General features: G+C 40.2%; 1 protein-coding gene across 1 annotated transcript; it reads right to left on the bottom strand.

Moving 5' to 3' along the window:
* Positions 1-1,203: 1,203 nt before the first annotated feature.
* Positions 1,204-9,093, bottom strand: lipca (lipase, hepatic a; the record flags this gene model as incomplete). Its single annotated transcript, XM_080497555.1, has 9 exons — positions 1,204-1,318; positions 2,146-2,364; positions 2,782-2,896; positions 3,937-4,179; positions 5,859-6,092; positions 6,332-6,449; positions 6,576-6,755; positions 7,113-7,291; positions 9,012-9,093. 9 exons carry the CDS (start codon positions 9,091-9,093, stop codon positions 1,204-1,206), a joined length of 1,485 nt encoding a protein of 494 aa, XP_080353681.1.
* Positions 9,094-10,398: the final 1,305 nt, after the last annotated feature.

The raw sequence follows: 10,398 nt of genomic DNA, 5'->3' as shown, positions 1-10,398 counted from the left end.
ATTGTTGCTTAACAACTAGGAAATTAAGACTATCCTAATACAGATGTGATCACATCTGCCTCGCTGCATCACTAAATTATTGCGAAAACCCTCGGAGAAACTCGGTGACAGTGAAAGGAAAGTGACTGAAACTTCTCTTGGATGAGATGATTTCTTGTTTCCGATTTGAGCATAAAATCCCACTCCAAATAAAAGTTGGAATTAAAAAATCTTTCAATTTGTAAACTAATTCAATTCCACACTAAAAACTGAGATACACGTTGAATCACGAGCTGCTTCACTGGTAATGATTGAGTTGATGAATCCACACTAGGGTATGACAATAAAACTGGTGTTGTGGTGCATGTACTGTGTGTGTGTTTGGACGCCACAAGAAGCTTGAAGATGCCTTGAAAAAGCATCTTCTCTCAATGAGGTGAAACCTTTTTTTTAACTTGTTGCTTCACTCTTAAGTAAATTTGATAGTTTGATGGACTGGCGAAGTGTCCATGATTAATCCTGCCCTTGCCTGCAGTGGTTAAATGCAAGAAGCTTTTTACTTTTCTGGTGTTTCTGTGAACACTGCAGCAACTAATGTAGTTTGTCTGTCAATATATCAGATGGGTGAGAAGAACTACCATCTTTAAAGAATCAAACCACAATATGAGGAAAAAATAGAAAAGAACAGTGAGTCTTTATTGGTCTTTTGTGAATGAGATTGGTTTGTCTACTTGTATCTAATGATTATTGATGTTACTTGTATAGGTTTTTAAGAGGCAACACATTATTTCACATACATAAAAAAAAAATACACCTAAAACCTCAGGAATCGTCATTATCAAAGGGTCTGTCAACATCTGGCTTAATATTTCAGTTGGAATACGTTCAGCCGTGCAACTCCGCTGGATGTCAATCCAAACATCTGCCCCAGTGCTCGGTGGTAGCTCAGGCACCATAATGCACATTCTAAAGACAGTATAGTAATAACTATATCACATAATCAGACACTTTTCAGGAAATTGTAAACTCTGTGTTTTTTGTTTTTGTTTTTTAAACCCTTATTGTTTGAGAATGCAGGTCCTCTGTATAAACATCATACATTTATTTTTCAGAGAACCTTCAAAGCATCAACATGTTTTAAATTTACTCCTGAAATCAGCCCAGCCAAAACATGATAACTGAGATTTCTGTCCAGATGCCTTTAGTCAGCGTCTCTCACAAATGTCAGTTGTGCTTTCTTCTGCGCAGTTTCGACGTTTCCTCTTGACAGCGCACGAATTCTGTATCTTGAGACATTTCCATGTGTTGCCCATCATTTGTTATGGCACAAAAAGACGTCCTAGAAAAAAACAGAAGTAAGGTTATTTCCATTATGTTGTTAACCTGACTGGGATACATTATCAACTTGTATGAGGGGAAACTGTCCACTAGATGGCACTACATGGTCAGTGATAGTGCTGATGTTGGCGGTAGGATGGAGTGAGGCACAATATTATTGCATCAAGAAGCAACACGCTTTCAAAAAAAAAAAGTCCACTCACTGAGTGCAAAACTTTTTCATCATATATCTTATACCATCAATATTGTTCACGTCTGGAATCGTTATTACAACACTTTTAACAGGTTAGATGTTATCCTGGCAGTTTTGAAGTACTTGTAGTACAATATTCCTGATCATTTACATTTCAGAGCACCGTGAACTTTTAACTCCACTATGAATGGTAATGCATGATGCACATCTCCAATAAACCTCACCTCTAAATCTAGCAACTACATTTCTGACCTTAATGAATTGTATGACAAGAAACGAGACACACTAACATGTAACCAAGTTACTAAAAATAGTGCCAGTAACATAGTAACGTTATCACTTCTTTAAAAAGCTGACTTACTTTATTAGCTAGGATAAAAAACATTACAAAAAAAACTACAAAAATACTTTTAATTGCACTACTTTTTATTCTCAGTCTTTGATGATGTGTTGATAGTGTGTTCATAGGTGTATTGGTGTGTAAAGGAAAGGTCACGTTCTGAGATGGGCCCAAATTTCAGCCGGTAACTCCTCATAGCATGTGGAGTGACTCTACAGCAGGTAATTTCCTACATTACTGGCTGATTGGCAACTTGTGATGAATGTGACGAGTGCTTGGCAACGATTGTCTGTACCTCTGCTGTGTCTCCCCATCTTTGACGCTGATTTTGCCCACACTGAGCTCGGGATTCTTCTCCTGGCCCCCCCAGGGGATCATGTTCTGCAATCGGTTCCACACGTTCTTCCACAGTGCCGATCCCTCCCACCGCATCCTGAGCAACATCAACTCCCCCAGGTCCTTGTCAAGGGTGATCAAGAAGGTGAAGGTCGAATTACCCGTGATGCTTTCAGACCTGGTGTAAAGTTTTGAAAGGGACGACATACACGCAGAGATAGTTGAGGTAAGCACATCCTGCAAAACGCCTTCCTTTCTTCCCAATGTGTCGCAAAAAGCTGCTGCAGTACAACAGAAGCAGGACAGCTGATGAGATTTCCTCTGCTCAGACTGCTCTGCCTGAGGCGCTTTGATACACACCACAAAGGATAACACTGTTGTTGGGGAGTAGCGTCTTGATTGAATTATTCATCCCATCATCCCCATTTATAGTCCTCCCTCATGCCACAGCCGGAGTTGTTTCCATATGTGTGAGATGCCCTCTTAAGCATGTCCTCTTTCTTTGCAGAGTCGAGAGCCCAGCTGCATATTGCATGTGTCGTAAAGTGAGCATGGATGCGACTTTCCTCTGATGGGACGGCGGCGCGGTACTCACGGAGTAATGGCGAGGTCTCCACTGTCTTCCTTTGTTCCAGTGAGGAAGATGGTGAGAGACGGCTTGATATTGTCCATCTGATCAATGAACTGGACCTTGAACTGGTAATGGTAAACTGAAAAGAAAAAAAAAAACACAAAAAAAACCTAATCAAACAGAGTTTACTGATTACAAAAACAATACAGAGACACTCAAAGTTCTTAGACCTTCTACTCTATGCTTTACATTCCAGTAGCATATAACGGCAAGTCCTTTATAGCGTATGGCAACGTATCTCATTAAAAAAGCTCTCTGATATTTTCTTTGAAAAATAAACAGCTGTGGTCAGTGGTGTACCAGCAAGGCAGGACAACATGAGAGGCTGCTTCTGCTTTCACATGTTGGCTGGAGGCTCTTTGGAGCACAGAACATTAACCGAGTTATCAAGGATTGTAATGTTGCATCTGATATCAGTGGTGCTATTTTTGGCTACATGTTATATCGTTGACACATCTCAGTCTTGTTCTGTCGTTCTTCCAGGAGGTTTTCCTCTCCATTGTTGCCCATTTTTGCTCAAGTGGGAATGTTGTGTTGTTTTGTTTTTAAAGTCTAATTATACTATAATTGGCGTCTGTGTGACGCTCGCATGTGTGCCTTTTCTCATTGTACTCTAGATTACTTCCACAGTATTAAAGCATGCATGAATTAGTGTTTCTAAATCGATCGTCAGTGTGGATGCGAGTGTGCGGTTTGTATTTCTCTGTAATGAACTAGTGACACGTACAGTGAGCCTCCTTCTTTTGGGTTTCAGTGTGACCTGGGATCTGTGCGGGGAGTGTCTCTTCAGTGAGGGAGGCACTGCAAGTGGCGTTTTATACAGTTTTCCATCAAAATATTTATTTTACAACAATCTGTGTTGCGTTTGGAGAGACTTACTATAGCTTTCATTGTCAATACAAAGGCCTCCAACTAATACTGCTATGGATCGCTAAATAATCATCCCTTTTCAGTGATATTTTATATTGTGAAATTACAAGAACATCAGCATTTGATGAAAATTTATGGAAATGCATTAATGTGATGAGTTTGTGTGGTATGCATCGTTATGAAGAACAAAAGACCAGAGGGATTATGTTGGTGGATCTTCAGCCTTTCTGGCTGAGCAGAGCTACATACGCTTGTAAGGCATCCGCGGTCTTGTGTTCAGGTAGAGTCTCTTGCTGGCGCGGGTGTGGACCTTCTTGATGTTGTAGCCCAGTGTGTTGCAGCGATTCTTCCGGCAGTCCAAACAGACGCCCTTGTCAAAAGCAATGTTGTCGCTGCACCTGTAGGCTATACTCTGCTTGTCTTTGTTCAGCAGAGAGTCAGCGAACAGATGCACAGACCGCTCATGGGCACATTTCATCGTTTGTTCAACAGCTACGGGAAGAAATAAAAAGATGACTTAAAAAAAATAAAAAATCAGACATATATATTACAGATCATTAGAGCAGCTCAAGCAAGTGTTTGACCATTATCTGCAGATCGAGTTCATTAGCTCCAAATCTAGACATCTATCAGCCTGTCGTCTCATCAGATCCTCTAAAAGTGCCTCATTATGTCTGTCGCTGGTCTCCTCTGAAGGCTTTTCTTCTCAGTAGTTTCTGTAGCCTGAAGGCAGCTCAGCTCGGAGGAATGGACAGAGCACTGGATGACGCATGGTGCTAATTAACCATTGAGGATAACCGCTGTTTTTGATGCAATTCTCACCGTCCCATTATGCTGGTGCATTTTGGCTTGAGAAGGAGCACAATATCCCAGAGCGACTTTTGTGGGATTGCAGGGAATAAAATGCATCTGTCAAGAAGCAAAAGATAATCTGCCATCCATGTCATGGCCCCTAAGCCAGTGTTTTGAGGTGGCAGAACCAATTAAAGAGAAAGATGTTTAAAGGACGGCCCTTTAAGTCACACATTTTGTAGGGTCGTTCCTCCAGCGTCATCCTGAGGACCAGTTATTTATTTCCTGCACTAAAGGGAGTAGGGTTTTTATTTTACTGATATATTTTGAAAATAACTACAACAAATACAACACAATGCAACACTAGTTCTTTGGTTTTTTTTGATTGGGAAGCAGACTTCCACTCAACACTGGGACCAAGGTTGTTAAGCCAAATGAGACTTGTCATCACAGAAGGGGACAGTTGAAGGAAGAGAGATAGTGTTCACTTATTTGTTCTTGATGTCTGGGTTGCATGCTGTGACATTTCTAATCGACATTCAGCAATGCCCTGTGTGCACAGAATTTCATGCATGTGTTTCGTAAATAAGTGTTGCATAAAATGTGGGCGGTATTATAGACATTTGTACTGCTTTTTGCTTCTTGCTTCTGGATAAAAAAATAAATAAATCACATTACAAAAACAACTGCAACAGGGCACGGTGCAGTGGTTTTTTGTTCAAACATATGCAAAAACCTTTTTTTTTTTATTTATCTGGATGCAAAATAAATAATGGAATTGTCTCTTTTCTTGAATAATTGTTTAAGAGGAATTAATCATCAGGTCATATTTCTTTCAGGTTTGACATTTTAGAATTCAGTAGGTCTTGGCATTCTTGAGTTCCTAAGTGATAGCTGCTCTGAGATGATATCATCACTCTTGTTTTTTTTGTCACTTAACTTATTTTCTAAGGTCATATTGATTTACATTTACCTAAAATAATAAGCATAAAACCTTTAAAGATTTTGATTTAAGTGCACATCGGTTTTCAAGGTTGTAGGACACAGTGGCATTAAGCTGAAATCTATTGAGAGCTGATTTCAGTATTTGATTAACATAATAATATAAAACCTTGCGATGGGATGCAAATCCGAGCATGATTACTTTTTTAACGGCAGAATTCATGCCATAGCATTGAATTCAATTATAAACATGAACCTAAACAAGTGTGTTGTGAGTGCAATGAAGTAGGATTCTCTAGTCTGTCAGAAGTTTCTAGAGCAGCGCTCTCCAAGCCTGGCACTGGAAGGCCGTCGTCCTGTATGTTCCAGATGTCTCAATGCTGTAACGCCTCAATTACAGACATACGTCATCATCACGCCTAATGTCGTCAACGTACCGTAGACTCCATACTGGGCGATGTGCTCGTAAATATTTTTCAGCTCACATCCCGGTTGGAAATCTCCTCCGTTGGGGTAGAAGTCATAGTGAGCCACGGCTTGCTTGATGCCGACACTGAGGCCCATTTGCTCAAGGGTGAAGGTGTGGATGGCGTCCACAAAGTCGGCGTCGTCAGGAGACAGTCTGTCTGTGGGAGACATGCCTTCAAAGAGCGGCGCCGCCGGATCCAGGCCTACACACACACACACACACACACACACACACACACACACACACACACACACACACACACACACACACACACACACACACACACACACACACACACACACACACACACACACACACACACAGAGTGGACACATACATTTTGTTTTCATTATCTGCTCATGGTTGTTAGTTTATCCTGATGGAATGCAACTAAATTTTTTTTTTTTTTGGATTTTCACCATAGTAAAAAAAAAAACTCACCAGTAATTCTTCCAATTTTCTCAGGACCTTCCAAGTAACTTCCAGCAAATCCAGAGATGTGAGCGCCAAGACTGTAGCCAATCAAATGAGCCTTTCTGAGCGGGTATCGATATTCGTGCTGTTGGGGATTCACGACATTTATGTGAACTTGGGTACTTCCGTAAGCGACATGATTGGTTTCTTCAGTATGTTTAGACTTAACGTCATTAGATCCAAAAAGAAAAATGGATGAATTTTCTCTCACCTGAACAGCCTGCAGCAAGTAAGCAATGTCTTTTCCAATGGTGCGGGTGCTCTGTGCCGCTATGGGGTAGTGCTGGCGAGCGAGTGTCAGCCAGTTGGTGATCACCACATTTACGTCCCTGAGCTGTGTCCTCAGAACTTTGGCCAACATGGGAACCCAGCTCTCCATTATGCCATCCAGCTTCAGAGCAACACGACAGTTAGAAATGTGTTTCGTATTGAGGTGCTGGCATGCTGCAGTGTGCACCGTGTAACTCTGGATTGTGTAAACATCATGCTGATTCATTTGGCTTAAAACACACATAATTAATCAAACAGACCAGAGAGTAAAAAAAAAAAAGAAAAGTGAAACAATAATTTTATCCTAATCAGCAGTTTGTTTAAATACATTTCTGCAGATATATCGGCATGCCTCTCCACGTCTGCTTCATCTCTTCCAGTTCAAAGCTTTTGATGCTGTTTCCTATGGTCCACTTCAGTGTTTTGTATCCAGTGGCTCAGCTCAGTCAAGTGTAAAGAAAGTGGGAGTTGACCTTACCGACCACCCGTGAGTGATGATGATGAGGGGATTACTGCTGTTGAAGCCACAGGAGGTGAGTGTGTGCAGCTGCAGAGGGTCCAGTGTGCAGGTGTCATCCTCCCCTAAAAACAGGCTGAAGACTGAACTGCTGACATATGGCTCCTTCACCTTCAGGACTCGTCTCAGCTCTGTGTCCACTGAAATGACACAACAAAGTGTTGGGGGGGTGCTTTAAACTAATGACACTAATTTTCACAGTCATAAAATAACAAGTGATCACTATTACGAAATTACCACTACGACAAGATTCTGTACAAAGACAGTTGCAGGGCTGCTGTCTCTCTGTCTTCTTAGCTTATGTTAGCCTTCCTGAAGAGCTCCTGGATAAATGAGCTTTCTTTAAAAGAGCTGTCTGTCTGCTGCTCTTTACATGCTGCTAGTTTATCTTGGCTGTCGTCACGCTGCTTTGTGATATTGTTATAAGTTTAAAAATATTTTTCCTTTAAAAACAGGTGGTTCTGCATGACAAATAAGGTTAAATAATATGTCGCCTACATTATGCACCACCATTTTACTTGCAAGCAAAAACGACAGTGATGCACAACAAATCTGCTTGTGACTACGATCACTCTGAGTTGAATTCTTACAAATAAATAGTCTAAAAATAATGCTTTCATTTAATTACAGGCAGAGAAGGGGGAGACGTAACTGCAACTTCCCGTTGAGACCCTTCTGGTTTGCAGTCTCGCATCCATTCAGAAGCACTTTACTGCGTCTTCAGGTCATGGATCACTTTAGCAAGCATACAACACCCTGTCTCATCAAATGAAACGGTGCCAGACTCCTCTTCCTCTTCCTCACGTAAACTCCTCCACCCTCACCACGCCCAAAAACTTCAGCTAAAAAATATCTCAGATGTCATAGATCACCTTCCAAAATAATCAACGATTACTCTTCCTTTGTAGTTTCTCGTGATTTTGTTTGAGCTTATTTATTGTTCTTCGGTGGTTACATTCATGACGCCAGAACCCTCAGAGTCTGAACACTCGGCGATACAGTTGTCTTTGGAGGAGTTCTGGTCACTGATACGAAGCCAATTATAAAGAAAATCTCAGCAGTGAAAGTAATGGAAACAATCATCCCTCTAATCACTAAATCCCAAATTTTTCTTTGGTGTGTCTCTTCTCTTCGTGAACAGTTTGCCCATATAAACATGGAGAACAGTCCAAAAACAGAGTCTGATTCATTTGTAACAAAGCGCAGTCTCTGAGTACTGAGTGTACTCGAGACATGAGGCACTGCAGGCCGGTATCTGCTACAACAGATCAAAGGAATCTTTTTGTTGATAAGAGCTGCACAGTTGCAGAGATTCGGGAGAAAATACAATCATTAACATTTAATCCTCATTTGAACTTGAGAACAACATCGCTTCAACTTATCACTTCTTTACACACGAGCAAATGTGCGACTCATTAAAACACAAACCATGTTCAAAACTCTCAAGGAGAGAATTATCTACAATATTTGTAAAATACTCCTGAAGCTTTGCACAATACAGGTGGGACAGTATAATTTCAAAAAGAAAACTGCGGTGTAGTAAAACTAATCGTATTTACCAAAGAATTGTGTAAAGGCCCGAGGTACTTTCAAGCTTAAAAGATTGCAGCCTCGGTTTGGGGGCCTTTGTTAAAAACGTGTTGGGAGTAACAAACCTGTTTTAACATCAGTTCAAAGGCATTCAATGTACACTCCAAATCCAACAGAACATAAAACTCAAGCTGCAAACCTGTCAACTGTAATCCTGGTTTTTCATTAATCTGCAGAATTTTGATGCTCAATTTGACTGAATTTAAAACACGTTTGTTTGTTTTTTTAACATTTGATCATCCATTTCTGTGGCGATGATATTTTACTCACCTGCTCTGTTTCCTTTGCTTTTCTTCCCCTCACCGAGGTGACTCATTAACAGGAGACAGCACACGATTTTGACCACAGACATGCTGTCCCACAGACACTTCGGTATTCTAATTTCTGTGTAAATGCAGAAGAATTGGAAGGCGAGATCCTTTGGATTGCGAGTATTAAATTATTTTAAAATCTGATTCATTGCCCTCCAGAGGAGTTAAATTAGATCATTTTGTTGGGGTGTTCAGCAGGAGAAGGGAGACACCGGGAGTAAAGGTTTATGGATAAGGGGGATTTAGTCGTGTGCTGATTGGCTGCGTGGAAACCGGCCACATTGTGAAATAACACGTGAAGCAACATGTGGAGTGTGACTGAACGACAGAGATGGCACAGGATTGCTCATCAGTGTCCCTCACAAAGGGTTAAGAAATGAGTAACGGCTGTTCTTTATGTTGTACTGACAAATATTAAAGTCAAAAACTTTGTCTTGAACAAAACTTGAATTAGTGAGAACATGTGGACAAATTAAATGTGAAATCGCCCAACATTGTTGCAACACATGTTTGAACAGCCCAAAAAAACCCCAGCACTGAACATACAAACGGGCACAATCATTTCCAGCAGACTAAACTCAGCTGTGACTACTCTTACCTAACCCTGAAGATAAGCCACCCTCAATCTAATTCTAACTGTGGCCCAGCCGTAAAACACGCCATTACTAAAGAAATTATTCATTCATTATTACTGCTTTTTTTTTTTTTTTTTTTTTTTTTTTTTTTTAAATACACAACTCCACGTCTGAGACTTGTATTCAGATTAATGGAATTATTTATTTATTCAAATGAATCGCTTTTTTCTGTTTGTGACATCTGGGATGTTTTTCTGATCATGGTTGAAATTAAATTCTCCATGTTATTTGAACTCAAAGAGTTTTATACTTTGCACAAATAAAGGTGGTGGTCACAGTGACCCTCTGGCCATTCCCCGTGAACACTAATTCCACAAAATATTTGATTAGAGCTTTCTCAATGATTGAACTGATACCAAGGCACCTCACACGTGGTCAAATTGTCCTAAATTAGTCTCTTTGATATCAAAACACAATCCTACAATATCTGTATCACATGAGGGTTCGAGTAAATTGTATAATTTTACATTTTCATTTGAAGTTATTGCACCTTTGTCTGGCAACATTTTTATTTTTTAATAGTTATTCATTATTTTTATATGTTTGTAATCTGTAAACACATTATGACAGTTTTACAGTAAAAGACATTTTGTTATTTGATCTGTTATCACATATCAACCTCCCATATATCTTTATTAAAGTTATAATGTATCTCCTACAACACATAACACATTTATGTGGGGGGGTTTGCAAACCATGGAAACAGTTAAA

Source organism: Blennius ocellaris, assembly GCF_963422515.1.
Source record: "Blennius ocellaris genome assembly, chromosome: 1".
Taxonomy (NCBI): Eukaryota; Metazoa; Chordata; class Actinopteri; order Blenniiformes; family Blenniidae; genus Blennius; species Blennius ocellaris.
This window is presented reverse-complemented; position numbering and strand designations above follow the sequence as displayed.